At 37.0% G+C, this 24,463-nt stretch overlaps 1 protein-coding gene across 2 annotated transcripts in view; it reads right to left on the bottom strand.

Annotated features, from left to right (window-relative positions):
* Window positions 1-23,456, bottom strand: part of LOC120527714 (serine/threonine-protein phosphatase 2A 55 kDa regulatory subunit B gamma isoform) — a 272,015-nt gene extending 248,559 nt beyond the window's left edge. Inside the window, exon 1 of one of the 2 annotated variants that reach the window (XM_039751452.1) lies at window positions 22,772-23,456. In XM_039751452.1, coding sequence (XP_039607386.1) covers window positions 22,772-22,841 — 70 coding nt within the window. In that variant the 5' untranslated portion in view covers window positions 22,842-23,456. The remainder of the gene's footprint in view (window positions 1-22,771) is intronic. The other variant, XM_039751451.1, reaches the window with a different exon arrangement.
* Window positions 23,457-24,463: the final 1,007 nt, after the last annotated feature.

Here is a 24,463-nt window from a genome sequence, read left to right as displayed (position 1 = left end):
TGAGTTTGGACAGCAAGCTTGTTTAAAATGCAGCAGCTTATACTTTTAATTGGAAAAAGAAAGGACAAAGACGAATTTGAAATTGCTGCTTAGTAAATAATTGGCCTATTTTAAAGATTGGTACTGTGTTTATTATTTGTTGCTATGTTGCATAAGTTTTGGTAAGAAACAAGTACTACATAATTAAAATGGTAAGCCATATTTTATAATTACACCTTAAGAATTATGAATGTCTAGGTGATACACTGAAGAAAAAAAAGAGGCCTGTATACTGTAAATATAGTAAATATATACTTAACAGCAAAAAGCTATAGTGCAATTGATGATTTAAAAATGGTTAAAATGTATAAGGGAATATTTATGTACATTTAAGCAGTGTTTAATTGCCAGTATCAATTAATTGATTGTGTGAGAATATACATATATATATATATTGTGGCAGATGGCCGGGGCCCTTGCCCGGCCAGGATGCCTCCACACTGGAAGGATCTGGGGAGGAAGCGTGACCAGAGCTCTACCTCCCCTGGAGCGCTAGGTGGCAACCCCCCTGGGTTGTAGCAATGCCTCAGACTCCTGCAGGGTTAAATGGGAGTTGAAGATGGATACAGCCCTGTGGGAATCTGTGGGCACCGCCAGGGGGTGCTGCAGCTGTTGCTGAACCCTGGGGAGCAGCTCTTCTGCCACACCCGGAAGTGCTGCCAGAAATCCATCAAGGAGCACATGGAGCACTTCCTGGTGCCTTATTTAAGGGGCAGCAGACACTCCTCGATGAGCCAGAGTCGGGAGGAGGGAAATGAACCTTGCCAGGAGGAGTGAAGGAGAAAAAATGAGGGAGAAAATAATTGTGTATTGTGCGGTGCATGGGACTGTGTTATACTTGTGTGGAACAGGGGAGGCATTTCCAACAAGGGAAGGAAAATAAAAAGCCCTCTGTGCTTTGAAGTTGTGCATCTGTGTCTATCCGTACTGGGTTGGGGCAGCGGTGCCTACCTTGGAGGTCCACAATATATATTTTTTTTGTTAAAGAAATGGTGAAAACTGCTGTTTTAATTAAGCCTTGTTTCAAATGGGTATATTACAGAAAAAAACTAAACAATAAGACAACTTGTAATTATGTGTAGCATTTTATTTTCTTTTATGGCATATGAAATATGGATAAATATATGTGTACATATTTTCTTAAAGTATGTATTTTAAGAAAATGTTATTTATTTTAGTATTTTATGATCACTGGACAATAAACCTACAGAATTTCATTTTGTTAATAAAATATGAACAGCAAACGCCTGTGGTCTATAGTTTAATTAGACAAATACAGGGCATAAAACTTCAGTTTGTTTGGTTATGCAAGAGATCAGTGTAAAAAATTTTTTAAAAGGATAAAGAAAAAAAATAGTACTGTACTATGAAATCAGTGATCATTAATGGCCTTAAAAACCTGATTGGAGCATCCCTAATTGCAACAAATAAAGTATTCTAATGTTATTGATGTGCAACCATCAATAAGTAAATGCAATCAAAGCAATACTTAAAATTAATTACTTAATAACAGATTTCTGGAAAGAAATTACAACAATCAATTAAACCAGATTTAATCCTGATCATTGATAGGGGGTGACACCACTCTTTTCTTTAGTGTCTGATAAATGGAGTAGTTTCTTGAACTCGCCACAAAGTAATCTCATTCCCCTGTGTGTGATGCAACCTTTGCTAGCACATTGAGGTTTATCAGCAATAATGTTGGGACCCTCTTGTACAGAAGAGTACCAAGAAGGCCAAAGCATACAAAAATAGAATCTCAGGAGAAAAGTGAACAAAGTAGGAACACAAAAAAACAAATGAAACAGACAAAACAACAAACCTGTATCCTTTCTGGGGCTATCTCCTCAGTGCCACGGTTTAGCTGAGGCTCTGCCCAGACTTCACCTTTCCTACTTATTTGTTTTTCCTCTTTTATTTTTATGTCTTTTTAGTCATTTAAGTATTTTCCTTACTTCCAATTGAGATCAGAGCCAAAGTTGGCATGACTTCCAATTTTGATTAATTTTCAAGTGCTGCTGCTAATTTAGAATAGTCACTTGAGGGCAAATAAAACAGAAGGCATTGCCTTGGGTCTCTTTCCAAATGCCCTACTTCTCAAAGGTTTTTCCTCTTGGCTCAAGTAAAATTTTATTTTATTTATTACTTTTATTTTTTGTAAAATTTTATTTTGTATATTGAGTTATTAATCACGTTTATGGTCTTTTTGTTTTGATTTTTTTTTTGTTTTATAATTACTATATACATTAAGTTCTTTGTTGGATTAATGCATTTACTTGTTAGCCCTGTCACCTTTATGTGGGCTTTCATGGGTCAGGGTCTCTGTGATGTTTCAGCTGAGGGACCACCTACTTCCTATATATTCCAGGCAGAGGTTAGGCCCTCCAGGACAGTATTGAGGGTTGTCAGACAATCTTCTTTACGCATACTTATGTGGACATCATGGTTTATGATTCTTTGCTTTTATTTTGTGGGTTATGAATTTGGTATTTGGACTGTTTTTTTTGTTTTGGTTTGCCATTTTAGGCACACACATCTTGTTCTTTTTGAGATTTGTAAATATTCATTTTTTTTCCTTTGTAAATATTTTTAACCGGTCAGAGTTTTCTATTTTTCTCTTTCTTAAATTTTTGGCACTGAAGATTATTTAGGATTACTTTGATTATGAGCTTTTCCTTGGTGTGTGCCTATGCAGACCAAAGCCTACTTTACATCTGGGGAAAACTCATTTTGAATACTAGAGTTCAGTAAAGCATAGGCTTATATTCGGGAGACCAGGCCTCATTTTGGTTTTGTTTTCTAGTCTTTGTATTTGTTTTTATTGATCAGGTTTGGAGCATCAGATGTTAGATGTGTATCTTGTTCTTCAGGATCAAAAGTTATGTTTTATAATCTTGTTCTTCTACTTCTTGGTTTGCTCCATTTTTTCTGTGTTTGGTTTTCTCTCTGAGTTCTTTTGTTGTTTGGGTTCTTTAGCAAAGTTTATTTAATTAGAATTTAGTGTTCTTCCCTTTTTTCCTTATCAGGTCACCCATCACCAACTCCATCAATCCATTTTCTGTAAGCACTTAATCATTTAAGAGTGAAGGCCATACCTTATTCCACTGGCATTGGATACAAAAAAGAAGCTAAATGCATCACAGTAAGTATATATACAACTGTAAGGTAATCCTCTTATGATCCTAAATTTACATAAGGCTGGCAACATGCAGTTTCTGAAATGCAATCTGATGCATCATTGCAATTACAAAGGGAATAAGAGAAAGAACACACTGAAATTTTTATAGCAGCAGCATATCTTAGTGGGACTCACAGTGATAACATTTAATGACTACAACCTTTGAATCCCTTAGGCTCTCATTACCTTAATTTATAACACTACTGCACCATTCGAAAGCTTATAGTACCTGCATTACTTTAGCACCATTTTCTACTCTGACATTTAACATTAAAATTTAGTTGTACTGAAAATAAAGTAACGCCATCTAGTTACAGGCAAAAAAAATAATCTTTGGGAGAGGCAAGGCAGCAAATCACATAGCTCTCTCTCATCATGAATACCATCAGCTTTCAGAGCAGAGTTACGTGTTCTTCTCCTCTGACAATCTCAAGATTCGTTTAAAAGATTAGAATAAAAAGAAGCAGAAAATATTTTCACATGGAATTAAGTTTCTGTTAAAGTCAAATTCACTGTAGCAGAAGATAGTAGTAAGCTTTTTCTGATGAATCATCTAGGGCTAATCCCTAGCAGCTATTGCTGCTGGTTAAGCACTGACTCATTGTTGTCCTTATTATACTCTTGTGAAAATGGAAGGATGGGTACTGATTTCGGTTAATATAAAAATGACAGTTTGTTACAACTTGAGCTAAGACTTTGAAATGCAAGTATAACATGCAGGAATTTAAAAAGGCAATATTTAACAATAATAATAATAATAATAATACATTTTATTTATATAGCGCCTTTCCCATGCTCAAGGCACTTACAGAATATAAGAAAGAACGGCAGGGTATACAGTATATAGCATAGTACAAAGCAAATTAATAAATAAGAAGATTAAGACAGTAAACTCAGAGAAAGCCTAACAGACAACAGAACTGATGGTCTAGCACACACATACAGGTTACATGAGCATCTTGACAGAGAGGTAAACTGAGAGAAGGGGAATGAAGTCAAATAGAGCTAAAAGCCTTCCTGAACAGGTGAGTTTTAAGTTGTTTTTTAAAAGAATTCATGGAGTCAGCAGACCTGATTAATTTCGGTAGGTCATTCCAGAGTCTGGGCGCTATACAGCTGAAGGCCCTGTCACCCATGGAGTGTAAGTTAGTGTGGGGCACAACAAGATTGCCAGAATCAGAGGACCTTAGTGGACGGGCAGGCACATAGTGATGGAGAAGGTCACTGATGTAGTTTGGCGCAGGGTCGTTTAAGGCTTTGTAGGTTATTAGTAGGATTTTATATTCGATTCTGTAAGACACAGGGAGCCAGTGAAGACGGAGCAGGATGGGTGTGATGTGCTCGCTGCTGCTGGTTCGAGTAAGGACTCTTGCAGCTGAGTTTTGAATAAGCTGGAGCTGTGATATAAGATTAGAAGGGCACCTGCCAGCAGCGAGTTACAATAATCTATGCGGGATGTGATAAAAGCATGGACAAGTTTCTCAGCATTAGAAAAGGAAAGGAAGGAGCGTACACGGGATATGTTACGGAGGTGAAAGTAGGAAAGTTTCTTAATGTGATTTATGTGAGTGGAGTAAGAAAGGGAGGAATCAAAAATGACACCAAGATTCTTTGCAGTAGAGGCAGGGCTGATGAGATCACCACCAAGATGGACTGGGAAGGAGCTAATTTTATTAAGCTGCATTTTAGTCCCAATTTGCAGGAGTTCAGTTTTGTTGCAGTTTAATTTCAAAGAGTTCTGCTCCATCCAGGTTTTAATTTCACTAAGGCAGGTTGTGAGCTGAGAAAGCTCTGAGGAAGTTCCACTTTTAACATTGAAGTAGAGTTGAGTATCATCTGCATAAAAATGATAGCCCAGTCCATAGCTACGAATAATATGGCCAAGGGGGAGCATATAAATACAGAAGAGAAGAGGGCCAAGGACAGAGCCCTGAGGAACTCCTTGTGTGACTGGCGCCGAGCTGGATCTGCTGTTACCAAGACTAACAAACTCTTGCCTATCAGTCAGATAGGACTTGAACCACTGGAGGGCAGTGCCAGAGATACCCAGCATGTTCTCCATTCTAGACAGTAGAATTTCATGTCTGACAGTGTCAAATGCTGCACTGAGGTCTAACAGAATTAATATGCTGGTTTGTCCAGAGTCTGCTGCCATAAGCAAATCATTGGTTACCCGTAGCCACGCCCTGAAACCAGACTGAAAGGGTTCATCAAGACCAGACTTTTAACATTGGGGTTACAGAAGCGATTTTAAAAGTGAGCGGCACAGAGCCAGTGTCAAGGGATGAGTTTATTATTGTTGTAACAGTCGGGATTATGGCTTGAAGGCAGGATTTAAGTAGTGTGCTGGGGATCGGGTCCAGTATACAAGTAGTTGGCCTCATCTTACAGAGCAGGTTATTAACAAACGCAGATGTGACTGGTGAGAACTTAGAGAAGGAGCTGGATGGAGTGGGAAAACAGGGAGAGATATAAACAGATGATGTATTTACGTTAGTTGAATTATTTAGATCTTTAATTTTGTTACGGAAAAAGTGGAGGAAATCCTCACAGACTTCAGTAGAAGAGGTAGTTGGGCCAGATGCAGGTTCGAGTAGTTTATTAACTACAGAAAACAAAACCCTTGGGTTATCGTGGCCACTTTCTATTATTCTGCCATAGTGGGTGTTCTTAGCAGCAGTTAGTGCTTCTCTGTAAGCTCTATGGTGGTCAGAGAAAGCCTGGATGTGCACAGTGAGGCCAGTCTTACGTGACATTCTCTCAAGGCGTCGGCCAGCTGCTTTCATAGATCGCAATTCTGAGTTATACCAAGGAGCTGAACGTTTAAAGAAAACCTCTTTATGTTTTAAAGGAGCTGTTTTATCTAATGCTGAATGAAGGGCTGAGTTATAGTGGTCAACAAGATTATCTAGTGTTGACGGAATAGGTGCAGACAGTAAAAGATCAGAAATGGATCCAGAAAGGATAGAGGATATAGAACAATAACAAATGGTGTTTCATGAAGGGACCCATATTTAAGCAATTACTTTTGTCTGGTTCCCTTTCATGTGAGAAGACACTTCTGTATTGCCTACTTCTGAGAAACAAATACAACCTTGACATCTTATTCGTCTATGGCTTCTTGTTTTCACATGAAAGATCCCTCACATTACTGCCCCACATAAAGACAGAGGCATCTGAATACTATCTAGTATCAGTTTGGGATAAAAATACTCAAAAGCTACCATAAAACCAAAATGCACCTAGCACTTTCCTTCCCCCTGGTTAGATTCAATAATGTTTACAGCAACTGTTAAATTACCCATATGCCAGGAGTACTGACTTCAGACACCCACAAATCAATATAGAGCTATGTGGTCTACATGTCCAATGTCATAAGTGCTAATAGGTGTATATAAGCTGCTGACTGGCATTTCTTCAAACAACATTTTGCTCCTTTACAAGGTTCATTAATGAACCTGGTTGTTCATCATATTTTTTAAATTGGACTATGGCAATTTGTAAAATATAACAGCATCACAGTAGTAAGGGTTATTTGACTGTTGTTGTGCTCACTTCTTGACTCCTTTCACACAAATCCAGTCTTAAAGCAAATAGAAATCTACAATTACAGCTTGAAAATAAGATTCCTAGCAATAACTAGACACCAAGCATTTATGTAAACAGCATAGACTACACTTGCCTGATTCAACTACCTCATCATCCTTTTCATTCTAAGGCATAATTGCAAAGCCTGAAAAACTCCCCTCCCATCACTTCCCAGGGGGATTGAAAAAGTCACACTGAGGACAAATGAAATGTGGAAGCTCAGTTTACAATGGGGCAAATGTAACATGTGATCTTCTTTCTTTCTCACGCCTCTTCCAACCCTTTTACGTGAAGGTCATTTGGAAATTATCTGATATTGCATTAGAAGGCACAAGACTGAGCACATGTTATATAATTTTGGTCTTGCCTAAACCACTAACAGAAGGACAAAGATAAAAACACATAAGCACTGTGTAGCAGCAGTTAATAAAATGCCTTTGAATCTCCTTTCTTTTAAACCTTATATTTCTGAAACTATTATAAATGCAAATTATCCAGATACATTTCTCTATAAGCAGATCTGAAAGTACAAAGCAATATTAACCACAAACTATTTTTGCATTACAATGTAAAAGAGACATTTCAGATATCTAGAGTTCTGCATTGCCTTTTTTAGGTTCCAGCTACCTTCTGTCCTTCAATGGAGTAGGGTGGGTTCAAAATGGTGTAAATATACTTGATGGACTGCTTTTGTTTAGCACAATTTTAAGTATTTTGTTATTTTATGAACCAAAAACGTAGAAAAATGTGATTGCCTGAATATGTTAAAAGTCTAATAATATATTCACCTTGTTCTTTGACAGAGCAGCCAAATAAGTAATTGCACAGAAAGCAAAATCTAATTTAAGGAACATGGTAAAAGTCAATCCCTTCTTAAACCTTGTCTTGTCAGGCCTGTTTTATTACAGCCAACATGTTACCACACAGGCATGAGCTGCCTTCTGCTCAGTCACTCTGGAGTGTCAAAATCTGTCAGCTCCCTCGACTGTAAATTCATTCTGTTCCCAGAAATGTGGAGCAGGTATCCTAGAAGAGCTGGCATCAGGAAGCATCTTCATAATGAGCTGTTTGCTAGAAGGGCAATGTGCCAGCAGTAGATTCCCAGAGGTCTCTCCTGCTATTCAATTTTTACTTCTTATTCTTCCTTGCTCAGGAAATGACTTTAATAAGTAAATGAATTCAAATGGAATGAATGTCTGTCTCATTTGAATTTTATTATGCTTTAGTAAATTATACAAAATCTTTTCTAAATATATCTTTTATAAATTTATCTATCAAAATTATACTGGATTTGGCCAGGCTCTTTTTTTCTTGAAATTAAGTTATGACTTTAAATATCATATTTCTAACAATCTATTTATAGCCTTATTTTGGGATCATATATTGCCTTATCTATCTATCCATCTATCTATCTTAGGTCATCTAAAAGATTTTATGGAATTGAAAGCTTACATATGTTTCTAAATTTCTAGCATGTAATAACTATAGCAGCACAAAATGCATCTGAAAAGTGTGCAATGCTTATGACTCATGCACAATTACCTCAAAGAAATAGGTGAAAACTGCAGCCTCCAAATGAATGCGACACTTTTATAACCAGCCTTCAAAAATGTGATTTTGTGTATGCATAAAGCAATGTCATCAAAGAGAATATTAAATGTGTACAGTTCCTACTGAGACTTTGTAACTGTGATGCACGTGATTGCTCATACACATCAATTCTTATTTTTTCTAGCAGTCTTAAAAAATACAGCCAGTGGACCCCTAATTGGGTGTGTAGCCTCCAGACACTTTGCCGCACAGAGTGCTACTTGCGTACAGAGAGCAGGAGTAAGTGGTCAAGGAATAGCTCAGTTTCTCACCCCAGCCCCCCTATAAACCCTTACAATTACAGCCAAAATGTAATCAAAAAGTATAAGAGACCAAAACATTTATTTTTCATTACACCTTACTGTTTCAGGCACTGTGTGTCAAGTCAGTAATTACCTACTATAAGACACAGAGTGAATGTGAAACTGGGTGTTGATTAAGATAACTAAATGACTATTGCTGACATTGAGAAGGCTCTTTCACATTGTGATTTTAAAGGCATTACAATAAAAGAAGGAAAATCAAAAATATGGCAGTTTGTTTGCTGTGATGGGTTCTTTACAGTTGACGTATAAAGCAGAAATAACTCAGGGTGAAATGGAATGGGACTGGGATATGAACAATACTTTTAGGGTGCTGGGGAAGTGTTTACAAATATGTTCTTAATGTAAGAACGACAGTATTTGCAGGATTTGTTGTGTTGAAGTGACATTTGGCATCTGTCAAGCGTTGTAAGCACACAACCGTTTCATCGATAAAATCACATCCAGCTTTTGAGAGTTTAAACATTCATAAACATCAAAGTGTCCACTACTGAAATCGTCACCTGTGAATCTAAGATGTTTAAGAGGCATTGGCGGTTGTGCAAAGGTGTAAAATATTTGGCCATTTTGGTACACTTGAAAGCAAAAACCGAACAATTCAGTGGCAGCCATCAACTCACATGCAGAACCATAGGTGAAGGGCTTAAGCATTTCACTCTTCTAGTGCTCCTGTGTAGTATAATTATCTCCTGTACCGTCATCAGTCCACACCTTGAACCTGTCCAAGTCATTCAATACATAAGACACAGTTTCTCCAGATATCAAGAGTGAGCCTGATATGGCCGTGCAATATGATCATCTCGATAGACATGGTAATGGGGGTTGGAATGATAAAGGAAATGGGTACCTGAGCAATGTAAAGTAAGTGTAAAATACCTACACAATAACTAGAATTGTAATAAACAAACAATAAAACAGTGGAGAAGCCGTGGATTAAACAAAAAGGCTGTAGTTATCAGTAAGGAGATGTGAATCCCGTGGCGAAGCAAGGAAGGGAATGTAGAGACCGGAGCGACGGACGGCCGGCAGGCAGCCAACAACGTGGGAGGCGTTGGGATGGGGGACCCAACGCCGCCTCACACGGCGACCGAGCTGCAGGCTATGGACGTATATATGTACTGTACGTAAGTAGGATTCAGTTAGCGTTGGGAACCCACGTACCAAATTTCTTGAAGATGGGCACATAAGTAACAAAGACTGTTGAAAAGTTCAATATGGCGGCCGACAGTGGCATCATACCACCAAAATAAGTACATACATTGGTTTCGGTTAGCTCAGGGAAGCCACCTACCGAATTTCAAGAAGATGGGGCCATAAATAAGAAAGTTCAACATGGCGTACGTTGTTGACTGTTATGACCGTTACGAGTAGAATTTCGAAATGAAACCTGCCCAACTTTTGTAAGTAAGCTGTAAGGAATGAGCCTGCCAAATTTCAGCCTTCTACCTACACGGGAAGTTGGAGAATTAGTGATGAGTCAGTGAGTGAGTCAGTGAGTGAGTGAATCAGTCAGTCAGTGAGGGCTATATACATATATGTAGATTAGCAAAATTCTGCAATGTTTTAATGCTTTTTCTTGTGACGTTTTCATGCAAACGCTCATTTTTCTTCAAAACTGTATGTCATATAGTATACATCTATATATCATTTTTTTTGTCTTCATTAAGAGAATACAACAATACTCTCAAGTCCATATAACCAAGTTTAACGCACATACATTAAACAAAATACTTTATATACATCTGCTTGGCTAAGAACAGTGGTAGTTCAGTTGAGCTAGTTGAGTTAGTAGTCAACAAATTAAACCTATATAATGGCACATGCTTACAAATTGTAAAACTGCATAAACATTAAATTGCCAGCAAAAGTATGACTGGTGATCATGCAGGGGGAGTCGTTTTCCTTCTAAGTATTAAATTAGATACTGATGATACTTCAGCAAGTAAATTACCATTCATCTTGCACAGATAACAATTTCCAATAGTTTTAGCATCTCAGGGCCAGAGTTTTGACTGTTTTGGAATATACACATGGACTTTTACTGAGCAAAGCGAGCTACTGGGGTGGGGTTGGCCAGCTATAGGCAGCCAGGGAGCACACCACTCTAGTATATATATAAATGGCAAAAGGCTTAATAATTTATAACTAATACATTGTACTTGTATAAATGTGTTAAGTGCTGTGAGTCTTCACTTAATCCAGAACACTATATAAAAAATACATTGAATTGAATTGTGCCGAACTGAAAATAATCATGAAGCTGTCATTCCACATACACATGTACACCAACATTCACTCATATTTAGAGATGCAAATTAACTAATAAACAAACGCACATTTTTGGGATGTGGAGAAACAGCAAAGCCAGTGGAGAGGTGTTCATTTAGAATGTCCTACCCACAGGAAATTCTAAATACCACTAGACAACAAATTCTGCCTTACACTAAAGCATAATAAGGCTCAGCTGTACAGTATTATTGGAGTTGGTTTTAATATTTCATAGTTGTTACTTTAGGGAAGACAAAGGGTCTAATTGTTGCATTTTTTCAATATTTGACACTACAAATAAGCTTTAAATGTTCATAACAAAGTTCACAAAATTCTAAATATTATAAATCTGAAGAGTGCTACACCTCCATGTAGAGATCCCTGTAGCTAGGAGCAAGCTAACAACACCTAAACTGAACACCTGTCACGTTCAGCAACAAAAAAAACGACAGGCTGCCTTCATCATCACTGACTTACCTGCCCATCATAGGAAGTGAACCTTTGATCATGAAGCCGCTGCAAGCAGCGTCCTGTTTAACACCACAAGTCTGATGAGAATGCTGTATGAATAATTCAAAAAGTCTAGTGAACTGTGTGACATGCCTTGCACTACAGGAATTCATTAGGGGCCCACTCCCCTGACATCCATTTTCATTAACCAAATTTGCTACAAAGACAATATCTGAAAGTGTTCCCTTATTATAGGCTTTTGCACCCAGAAGCTAAAATATCTGTACTGGATTAAAGCAAACAAAATAGCCTGAAAGTATCTAATACTATGGAAAGGCAGGGATCTAATGGCTCCACAAATATTCTAATCTGGAGGTGGAAATTACCTATAATTACAAAATGGTACCCTTAATAGCTGTATATGTCACTCAATCCTTTATTTCTAAGTACAAGTCTGGCATAATGTAAAGGTGGTTTTTCATTGTATTTTATTGTGTTACTCACTGTTTCTTCAAAATAATTTAGTATTTATTCAGCCATCACAATTATTAGCTTGTCCACAAAAGCATTTATCTGTTATGTACAGTACTATATATAGCTCCTAACAAAGAAAATATTGATTCCACATCACCCTTTAAAGTTTGTTTACCCGCCTTTATAGATGGCCTTAATAGTTATTTACTAGAATGCTGATATCATTTGCAGCTGACCTAATGAAGCTTGAATGATTTCACTTTCAAAAATATGCTACAATCCAACCCAATTAGGATCCCCTGCTTCAGCCAGCATGACACATTAGGCAAAATCTAATCTAGAAGATACAACAGGGCATGCAACTCTGGGCCTTTGCTTTTTATTGCAGTGAAGCATGCAAATGATTATTTATGAATTAATAGTCGCTCGAATGGCATATCTGATTGATTGATTGATTGGTGGATTGATTGATTGCTCAAAGTGGATATAAGTAACATTACTGATGATCCTTATTTGTCACATTTTGCTTAAAAACTAAAACAATCAGCTTGATGCTGCTAGCAAGTCAGAATTGAGGCCTGCAGTTTATTAAATTATGCATTACTCCCAGATTTTAAATAAATGTATTTGATAAAAAAGGAATACAAATAATTAAATTAAAGAAAAGATTTGGATTATATTTATATACTTTGTAAATGGAAGAAAAAAAGAATAATTCAGTTTAATTATAGTGACTCAGTAAACACTACTGACAAAATTAGCCAAATGAATTATTGTTCCAAATAATTTTACCAATAACAAAAATAATTTTTAGCTAGGCATCTTAACATTATTAATTCTTGACAAATACAGAGCAAGTATAGAAAAAGACAAGCAGACATAAAAAAAAAACTTTTTTGGTTCAAGTGAAGAGTTTATATTATTAGTTATTTTCTTATAGCCAAAAGCAATGTGCCTCTGTAGCTATAAATATATTTCTCATATTGTTATTAGAATATCCATGATTAATGTATATATGTATAGCTTGTGGGAAGCAAGATGTCAAAATGGTTAGCATGGCTTCCTCATAGCTCTAGTGTTTTGGGTTCACATCTACTGTATGCCCAATCACTGTGTGTTTGTGGGATTTGCCCATTCTGGGTCTGTGTTCTCCTGGTACTCTGGTTCACTTTTCACAACCCAGAGATGTGTGTGTGTTTTACGTTGATTGTCAATTCAAAACTGGCTCCATGTTGGCTGGGGGTATGTTAGTTGGCTCTGCAATAGACTGAGGGCTGGTTCTTTTTGCCCGCTCTGAGCCTCAATGTAACTAGGCTGGTTTGAGAATGTTTTGCATAGCTCCTTGATAACTAGTTTATATAAGAATGTTATTTATTTTTATTTGAATCACTCACACCAGCAGATCTTGCATAGATAATGAGATTATGAGATTTTTCATTATTTCTAACTAGTTTACTTTATTCTTATATTGTGCCCTTCAAACTTTGAGATCAGTTGCACTATACAATATAAATAGTGTAGTACAATCACATAAAAATGCAACACAAAATATACATTATACAATACAGTGGTGTATCAATCTTCATTTTTTCAATTAAAAATGGATGCAGTGATTTTTTGTTTTTTCGATATCATCTTCTAATGTTCAATCACTAAGTATGACAGAAAAAACCAATGCAGTTACAGACTATGTCTCTTTTATGATACATATATTGGAAATTGATAATTTAATGCAAGGTGATAATTTGTAGGACTGACTGGCGATCCTACAGCAGTTCTCTATGACTTCTGATTTAACAGCTATGGCTGGATAGGGTTAGAAGTTTAATGTGTCCTCTTGATATTTTATCATCATGATTAGTCTGCTTTCACACATCTAAATGTCCATGTAAAAACTAACAGACTAACAAATGATTGATGCTGCATTATGTGATGAAGATAAGGAGACTTTGGGAGGCTCTCACTCAATAGTGTTCAAACATAGAAGAACACTAGATGTTAGCATATTGTATACAGTAATTACTTGTGCCTAGGACTTATACCATGGTTTCTGCTACCTTCATCATCAAAAGAAGAAGTAATCATTTAGTATATGCCATACCATCATTTTAATAATCTAGGAAACATCAATGTGGACATATAACAAGCCCACACATTCATGCCAATGCCGCATGAGCTCTCAGAAGCAATCAGAGATCAGGTGCTTATGAATCATTTCATATGAAAAGTAAGTGGGAGGAGTCCACCTCAAAAAATTTAATTTTTTTTTTCCACAAACCACACCGTCAAACTCTTTCACGTACATTTTCAGTGGAAAAGCCCTTTTGTCCAGTTAAAGCTTTAGACAAAATTACGTGAACATGTTCTAGTTATCACAGAGAAAAACAAGAAGCACTTCTCTTTGGTTAACTTCTTTCTTGTGACTACAGAGCTCTGTCATTCTCCTCTGTACTCCTTTAAATGTAGATAGTTGTACTTGAGCATGTTTGAATGATAGAAAAGTAATATGGATGTATCAGTGGATAAACTTGTGTAGGGATCTATACAGACATATCTACTGGTGTGTGAAGGAAATGCAGGTGTCTGTTACTGAGCTAGGCAAAGTTAATGCCCTACACTAAAAAACGAATAAAGCCTTTGGAATTGTTAAGTTTGAACAATAAATAAAAATATCAATAAAAATTAATACAAACAAGTGTTTTATGCATAGTTCCCTGTTATAGCTAAATTATATTAAAATAAACTATGTAAACTAAGTAGGCACCAATATTTGATGTGAACTCCAAAATAAATGAACAATCATAGTCAGCCACCACTGATCCACAAAACTTAAGGCACAAATTTAGGACAAAATTCATAATTAGAAAAAGCAACAACATATTCATACCAGAACAGCTAATGAAATAAAACACACTAAAATATTTTCTTTATAGATGCTGGCATAATCAGTGCGTTAACTAAACAATAGACTGTGTATCTGAATACAAAATATTGGTATCACTCATTTGACAATGCATAAAAATACAGCCACACCATCAAATACAAAAATAACTCCTTTGTTTTACACACATCAACAGTGTGTGTAATTTTAGTGCTCTCCAAAGCACTCATGTTAGTAACTTGTTATAGACTGTGCATTAACAGCTCGTAAAAATTACAGAGCCTTTTACCTCTAAAAAAATCGTGAGTGTGTTCCCCTCAACTTTTTTGTTACTGAGATAGAGGAAAAGGTAATCCGAACCACTTCCTGTTGCGCACTATTTCTTAAATATCATATCTAATTGATAAAATTAATACACAATAATTTATCTCTATTTATAATCAAACTTCATATTAAAATGATATTTTTGTACTTAGGCAGGTTGAATACGGTGGTGGAATTTTTCAGAATTACATATGCATTACCTAGATTACGTGCAAAGTAAAAAGTTATAGTCACCTAAAAACAAGTGTTAGTATTATATTAAATTAGTTGCAATAAATTGCTATAGGTAAAACTGCCTTTACCTACACTTAATTATAATGATGACAGAAATAAAAAAAAAAATGGAACACAATGGGGACACAGCAGCTTAGTGTTCCCATTACATCTCTATATTTATATTGCATGTTCAATGTTTACTTATTATTGATAAACTGATGATGTATAAATGAAAATAAAATTAATAACAGTTATTGAAAGAATATGCATTATATTGAATACAGTTTTTAATATTGTGTACACATTTATATTTCCATGATACAAAATATTTGGAAGGTTGTTTAAATAAGATACTACTTCTGGTTGAGTAATTATATTAAAATTTTTTATCTGTTTGCTTTTTATCATTATAAATACTGTATACAAAATTTGAATCATCTATCTGTAATTATAACCATAGTTTACTTGAAAATTTGCAAAAATATTCAGTTAAAAAACCACTTCCAGTTTTACAATTTTTGTCAAATTTCATATCTACTTATTTTTCGTCACTTTTAATATCCACCCAAAATTTGAATCATATATCTTTTATAGCCAAAGTTTACTTGAAAACATCTGAAATTTGTTCAGGTAAAGTACTACTTCTGGTCACCATACATGGCCCAGAAGTTGACAGGATTTCTTATTTCTGCTACAAGGCAGGTGTTCAAATTCTCATTGACCTAGATCAAAGCGTTTTCGACTTAATGTGTTGTTACACACAGACAGACACACAGAGAGACAATTTCAAAAATGTTTTTTTCTGACTCTGGAAGGTCTAAAACGTCAAGATTCATCAAAATCTCGAGGTTACATTTTTTCACAATTCCTATACTTTCTCTATACTATATATACGAGAAAGTAAAACATCTGTAAAAAATAACTCCAGGTTTAAACTGCTCCCAAGCGAATGTCTGTAAGATTCTGTCATTTGAACAAGGTTGTCTAGAAACAAATACTTTACATCACCTCCATGTGTACAACTAATCAAATCCAACCAGGGCAATGGACAAGCAGAAATGTGTCACATACCATTGTGGTCTATGGTCAGCTTGTCATCCCGGCCAATACCCCCAGGCCGCCAGGTGGAGCTCTCCCTGCAGCATGGAGGTGCCCTGAATACCAGCAGGGAATCATTGACGATTGAGTTTTCCTTTACAGCCCTGCTGGATAGCACAGGGGCCAACAGAGGACGCTGCAGGGAGGCCCAGAGAGTTGTATGTGCACTATAACCCAGAAGTACGTCTTAGGCAAAGCAACAGTGGAAATGACGTACTTCCAGGATGAAGAAGAGGACTTTTTATCTGACCCGGAAGTGATAGGAAGTCACATGGACTGAAGGATTGGAAACACTTCCGAGTCAGGGAACATAAAAGGACGATGGGAAATCCCAGACGTCGAGCTGAGCTGGGTGGAAGGGTGACAATGCATCTGGGAGTGGTGGAGTGTTTATTGATTATTGAGAATTGTGTTATTGTTTATGAGTATTTTGAAGAGGAGGGCGCTTTTCTGCACTGAAAATTAAGAAAAAGTCAAATTATTGGACTTTTACCTGGTGTCTGACGTATTGTCTGAGGGTTCAAGAGGACATTAGTGCCCTCTATCTGTCAGACCATCTACAACTGGATTCAAATGAAGTACTGTATATGACTCTCTGGCAGTGCTAGAAAAAAAAGGGAATTAACAAAACAACAGCATTTCTATCCCAGTTATAAGAATTCAAGAATCAGGGAAGGATGCCTTCAAAATCCTTATTATGTTAACATGCTAAAACACTTGTTGGAAGAGGTGGGAACTTTCTCATTTTTTATTTAATAAACTTAGCCTACAAATTTTACATTTTTAAGTGCACTTGCCTGAAATGACAAATAACTTTTATCTTTTAACCACATAATTCAGTATTAAGTATTTTAAAACCAAAAGAGCAACATATGTATTTATTTTATTTTAACACTATCAAGCATCTCTTATTCACAGGTATAATTGTTCATTAGTTAGGAGTCCACATTTACTTCATTTAAATGTCAATGAATCCAAGAGTTAGCTCCAAAAAGATCTGAAGCATATGAAAATAAACCAAAAGCATGACATAAAGTCTGGAAAACAAGAATGCCATTTTATTAAAAAAATATAATGTACAGTATGTGCCTGACTGATAAATACAAGTATATTACACATTAGCTCGGCTACAGTGAGGTCCATAAGTATTTGGGCAGTGACACAATTTTCATAATGTTGGTCTCTACGTCACCACAATGGATTTGAAATGAAGAAATAATTACATGAAGTGTAGGCATTTCAACATTAATTCAAAGTGCTTAACAGAAATATAGTATGAGCAATTTAGGAATGACAGACATTTTCACACATGGTCCCCCAATTTTCAGGGGCGTATTCGGACAATTGCCTGACAAGTTGTTCATTGGTTAGGTGTGAGCAGGTCCCACATTATTTCATAATTAACTGTTGTTAAGCAAGTAGAAGGTCTAGAGTTAATTCCAAGTGTCACTGTAAACTCTCAATAAGGAGGGCCAAAGAACTACCCATGCATGTAAACACTGGGCATCATTAGGCAGAGAAAACAAAACAAACTCTTTAGCAGAAACCCAAAGAGTGGTCAGATTAACCATCTGGTACATTCTTAAAGAGAAGGAATGCACTGGTGAGCTCAGCAACATCAGAAAAACTGGACAACTATGGAAGACAATTGTGCTGGATGGTCACAGAATTCCGTCCTTGGTGAAGAAGAACCAATTCATGACATTTAGCCAAACTAAAAACATTCTATGGGAGGTGGGCCTTTCAATGCCAAATTCTACAATCAAGAGAAGACTTCACGAAAGTAAATACAGGGGGTTTACCACAAGGTGCAAACCATTGGTATTTCTAAAGCATGGGAAGGACAGATTAGATTTTGCCAGAAAATATTTTTTAAAAACCAGTCAAGTTTTAGAACAGTTTCCTTTTGAGAAATGAAATTAAGATCAATATGTACCAGAATGATGGACAAAGAAGAGTGTGGAAAACAGAAGGCATGGATCATGATCTGTAGCATACTATATCATCTGTAAACCATGATGAAGGAAGTGTTATGATATGGGCATGCATAACTGCCAATGAAAGTAGGTGCGTGGTGTTTACTGATGATATGACTAATAACAAAAAGTTGCAGAATGATTTCTGAAGTGTACAGGGTTATAATGTTTGCACACATGCAGAGAAATGCTGCAAAAACTGATAAGACAACGCTTCACAGCAGAGATGGACAATGAGCCAAAAAATATGGCAAACCAACGGCAAACTAAATGATTTTCAAGGCAAAAAAATTGAATATTCTTCAATGACCAAGTCAATCAACTAATCTCAACCCAACTGGACATGCATTTCACTTACTAAAGACAACACTGAAGGCAGAAAGTCCAACAAGCCAGCAGCAGCTGAAGACGGCTGCAGTAAAGCCCTGGCAAAGCATCAGTAGGGTGGAAACCAAGCACTAGAAGAAGGCCATGTGTTCCAGACTTCAGACTGATCATTATTACATTCATGATTATATTAGTTTGTCCAAGTACCTTTGAGAACCTGAAAATGGTGGATTCACATATAAAAACGGACCTCTTTCCTAAATGGCTCATACAATGTTTTTGTTAAATGCCTTTAATTAAAACTGCAAGTCTACACTTCAATCACATCTTGATTGCTTCATTTCAAATCCACTATGTGGCACACAGAGCAAAAATTATAAAAATATATACAGTGTTTATATATACAGTATATATATACTGTATATAGATATACTGTATATATATACACACACAGATATGTATATCTACTGTACATATATGTAAAGAAATACACATACATATATAAACATATATATGCTATGATTTACAACAGCCTTTGCCAATGGTCAGATATAACCCATTTTTCTTTAGCATATCTAATGTCACAATGACTTCCTTCACACACAATCACACATGTTGCCATGATAGGAAATGCATCTCATTCTGTGTCTCTTTCATAAGAGATATCAGGCAGGGGAACAGGCACACTTTAATTACATAGCATGGCAATAACCACTTATAAAGCCCACAATGATGGATTTTCTCTCAGCAAGAGTTAAGGACAAAAGCTTGGATCCTAGCATCAAATATTCAGAGTTATTTTAAGGCCTGTCAGGATGATAAAGAAGGAACTAAATCTGCCCTTTTATTACAGAGGCCTAGAGATTTTTTTTCCAATGTTGCTATTTTTGGGCAGTCTCTGATCTGTGCCCTGAGTATTATTAGATAGGATTAGTCTATGAAAGAGCTCAATCAGAAGTCTGTTTTACAGGTCTGAAATGTAGTATGTCTAGAAGGAATGGGCATTTAAGCAACAGTGCATAAAGAGATAGGTCCAGAAACACCAGATGTAGCTTTGCCATAAATCTCGATTCACACAACAGCAGGCGACAACCTTGCTTTATCTGCAGAGTATTACTCCAGCACAGATTCAAGAGGTCACACCACCGGATTAATGTCCCTCCTGAGCCACCAGCAGTTATTCAGAGAGGATTCTCTCTTTAAAGCATTGGGTTTCAGCACATACTAACATGACCAGCACCATGGACAGCCCCCACACCAAATGTTTAGGACTGCTGCTGGGTAAGAAATAAATGTTGAGATGGCACTGGTGCATGCAAAATAAATAAACCTTTGCTTTTGTTTGTATCCCTGTTTTTTATGAGACTCTTTGCCTTTCCAGTGACTCATTAAAACATCTCATATTTTAAAACAGCTTTAGGCAACATGCAAAGACAGGAGCTCTTCCTGTAATTACAGCACATAAAGCATTTCCCTATCATAGCCACGCCAACGATGCAGTCCTGAATAATCTTCTGTATATTTGTTCATCTTCAGAAACCTTTCAGACCCTTAAGCTATAAATAAACAGTTGTTCAGTCATACTGTTTCTATTCTAGAAAATGCAGACAGCCACACAGCTAAATAATCACATGCATGCAGTTTAAAATTTTTCTTAGGTGGTAAATGAACTCAGGTTTTCTTAATAGCTGAAGACAAAGGCTGCCTCTATAACACAATATTCTCAACCTAATTAAAACTTATTTTTTTATCTTATTTTCTTTGCACTGAAGTAAAAATAAAAATAACTTCTAAAATGTACAAATAATAAGATAAAAATGAATTACAAATAAAATGATACCCTGAACTCCATCTAGATCATTCTGTCAGCTAATACTTAAGTTATCCCAGCATCTCATCCAGTCAGCAGGGACTTCATTTTGTGCCAACCATCAACCCCCCACCCCCAACTCCACAGCCCAGTTAAAGAACTGTTTCCGTTTTCCTTCCTGAATGTAATTCCCTTGAGCTTCCATGCACATCCTGGTTATGGTGTAATATTTATCAATCTAACCTTGTGATTCAAAAAGTATACTGCCTACTCACAGCATCATTAGAAATGCCTAGTGAGAAAAACCTGGTAACAGGTGGCTGGTAGGAGGAGCACTAAAACTAGAATTAGTGTCTAAATGAGAAAATTACATTATTTTCACAACAATGCATTAAAACACGATTATGCATAATCAATTTGGATTTTCTGATGTTTCTTAAATGTAATAATTTAATGCATACATTTACATTTCTGCAAAGAACTTTGACTGATAATCTGACAGCGGTAATAATGCAATAACTAAACTAAATCAGAAACTTTAATTTCAAGCACAATAAACCAACATGCACAAGAAACCAAAACAAAAAAAGTCATTATAATTCCACTGAGATTTCTTGTCAGATCTAAATATATGTTAAGACACATTGACCACGTGATGTGAGATTCTATGTTAGTTCTAAAGGATTTTAACCTACCCAGCATGTTCTGCTGCAAGTTATATGACTGTATATATGTTCTTTAGACACAAAAAGTCATTTAGAAGCTCAGATTTTAGGACTCACTGACTCACAGTGTGGCAGAGTTCTGAGATGTTATAAAGACCTTCAGGTGTTCAAAGAGAACAACTGGAAGCTTTTAAATGAATTTCCAAGAATGCATTTTACAACAAATGTGTTATATATTTTATAGGGCTATTCACAGCACAACATGGTGGAATAAGAGAGAGAGAGAGAGAGACAGACTGCATGCACGAAGAAGGAAGTGATGTACAGTTCCACTCTGATAAAAGAGAGAAGATGGTTAGAAACACAGCGTTTTGGATGTTGGCAACACATGAATGATGAGCAGTCAAACCATTGAAATCTCCTTTTCATTTTTTTTCAATGTGGAACCTGCCTTTGCATAAATGTTATAGCATATAAACACAAAACCAAAGGGAAAATACATTTACATTACTGAGATCAAGCAAGATTCTGAAATTAGTGACATGCAGAGTATACTGAAGGCCTCTGTGTTGCCTGTGAGGGGGGCTTTGTCTAAGTTTATGTCACACAGTAAAAATCCTACAGATGTTTTATGAAGGGGTTTCACATTGTTTCACTATAATTTATTTTATACAGATTAATATGTTTAAAAGGCACCGTATAATAGATAAATTAAAAAGCACTATATGACAGATAGATGGAGAAACAGATATACATAGACAGAAAAGACACTTCACTATAGATGCACGAGGGCTCTACTTTGATATATGCTTATTAGAAAACTGATAATGTTAAAATACATTTGTTTGTAAAATAATTGATTAGATTGCTGAATTATTGTTTTAGCAATTATGTCTTATTAACAGATACTTAATTACAGTCTGCATACAGCATATACAGTTTCTCTCAATAAAAGATTTCCCTAACAATGTGATAGATAGATAGATAGATAGATAGATAGATAGATAGATAGATAGATAGATAGATAGATAGATTCAGTTAGTCTTCGGTACTATAGGTACGTAATGTATATAAAAAAGAAAAATGATAAATCATATATCAATGTGCTCTTCAGAATTGAATAACTATTTTTCAAATGTATACATTACATTTCTATAAGAAATATAAACTAACTAAATGCGTCATTCCCAAATCCCGTGGGGACTAATGTTCCGGATCGATACATACGTTATAGATTCAGGATTCACTTCGTGTTTACTGCGCCGGCACTTGCAGCACTTTTTAGAAATCGTGAAAAATGGATGTTAATTGCATTACAATAATTATTAGGATCCGTTATGTCTTCGATAGGCGCGCAGTTGTTAAAGGCGCCGCAGATAAACGGTATGAATTGTGACAGATGGATGGGTAGATGGATGCTAGCAGTGGAGTTCTGCTGTTGTATCTACAGTACGTGTGTAATTAAAAAAAAAGACGATGATGATGAGGACAGAGGCTCGCGGCGCGGCTAGGGTTGCGCGAAGTTCGCCGCATTGCCGTGAGAGAGTCACAGGAAGCACTTTACCTTCAGTCACATAGTTGTGGTCCCGGAGAAAGCTGTGGTTGATTTTTCGGGTGTCAGCGTCCTCGCCCATTTACAGCAGGATTACTCAGCATGCCCATCCGCAGTGGACTGATCGTATCCGTGGCTTCCCTCGCAGGAGCACCATCCATGCTGCCGCTGCTTAGCAGAGGCGGAGAACGGCCCGGAGATCGGAAGAGAGCATCATGACATTCATGAAGAACGATGCGGCAAAGACTTGGGAAAGGATGTAGAGGCACGAAAAGGGTCCAAGCAGGGGAGGGTGGATTCAACGTAGCACAGGCGAACACACACGCAGCACAGCCTCTCACACGCACGCACACACACACACATACGTGCACGCACTCGCCCAATACCACTTATTAGAGTGGCACAGGGGAAAAGAAGGGAGGTCGCCGTCTCTCTCACTCTCCGCTTGGTTTACGAATACCGCCGACTCCGCCTCAGCAGCACTCCTCTCGCAGTTAGCGATGCAAAGCGATCAAGTAGTCAAGTAGTAGTCCTCAAAGAATCCCCCATGCAGAGCGCAGTCCAACCGATGGTTGCTGAGGAATCTCTTGCTGTTTCTGCTGCGTGAAGGCGAGAGAGAGAGAGAGAGAGAGTGCAGCTGCTGCTTCTGGTGGCTGCCACCGGAACGGCTGTCATATGCCAGGCGATGCTGCATCAGGGCCGGCTCCTCCCAGCTAAGCCTATCAGCGGTTCGCCGTGATCTGCATGCGCTGTGCTCAGCGCCACTGCAGGTGATTACGGCGTTCACGTTGCGGGAGGGGGCAAGCACGGCGCGCTCTGCAAACCATCAGGTGCACGACGACGAACAAGTGGCAGACGAGTGAGCCTCACACTGGAGATTCGGACAGCTGTCCTTTTTGACATGGTTGGACAACCACAGGTGTAAATTACCAAGATTTTGATTCTGCAGTGGAAAGATAAAACAGAAGGAGAGACAAACACTGGAAACGACACTCATTATGAGAAAAAAAAAGAGATAAACACTTCATGTTCCAGACAATATGCCGTCTAATCAGGCTGGGGGATCGCGTCAAACTGAGCAGTATTACAGACATGGCTAAACAAGAGGCCCAACATTTGTCAATTGCATCTTTTTCAGTTGAAGATCATCAGCTGGTCAACTGTTATTTCTAAATGCATGGAAAATGGATGGATGGACATGTATCACTACCTATTTTTAGGATTCATGCAGATGAATCTGTCACACTTTCATGTTAAGCTCTTTTTAGATGAGATTAATTCTTTCTTTCTTTAGAATCAATTCAAGAGGGTGAATTTAGGCAGGCTTTAAAAGCTGGAATTAAAACATAGAAAAGCTTCTGAGAAATTAGAGAAAAAAATTATTCAAGCTATCCTCCCTTGTGGAAACGACATTAGAAAAGAACCTAAAAACTGTCAGAGTTATAAAAAACACAGTGAAAGGTATGCCAAAGCACTTTCTTCTATAATGTAAATCACTAAAGCAGTTAGCAGACTTACAGATTTCTTACTACATATGTGCAAATGTTTCATAGTCAGGTTTATTTACTGTTATGTTCCAGCTTCACAGAGAGTCTCCATTGACTCCGCGAAGATCACAGCATTGCTGACAAAGTCAAGATAAGTGAATTTTCTTCACCAGCAGATGCCCCACAATCACTGGACCCCACAAACCTGCCTGACACC

The sequence above is a fragment of the Polypterus senegalus genome, chromosome 4 (genome assembly GCF_016835505.1).
Source record: "Polypterus senegalus isolate Bchr_013 chromosome 4, ASM1683550v1, whole genome shotgun sequence".
Taxonomy (NCBI): domain Eukaryota; kingdom Metazoa; phylum Chordata; class Cladistia; order Polypteriformes; family Polypteridae; genus Polypterus; species Polypterus senegalus.
The sequence above is the reverse complement of the archived record's forward strand: the minus strand, read 5'-3'. Positions and strand labels throughout refer to the sequence as shown.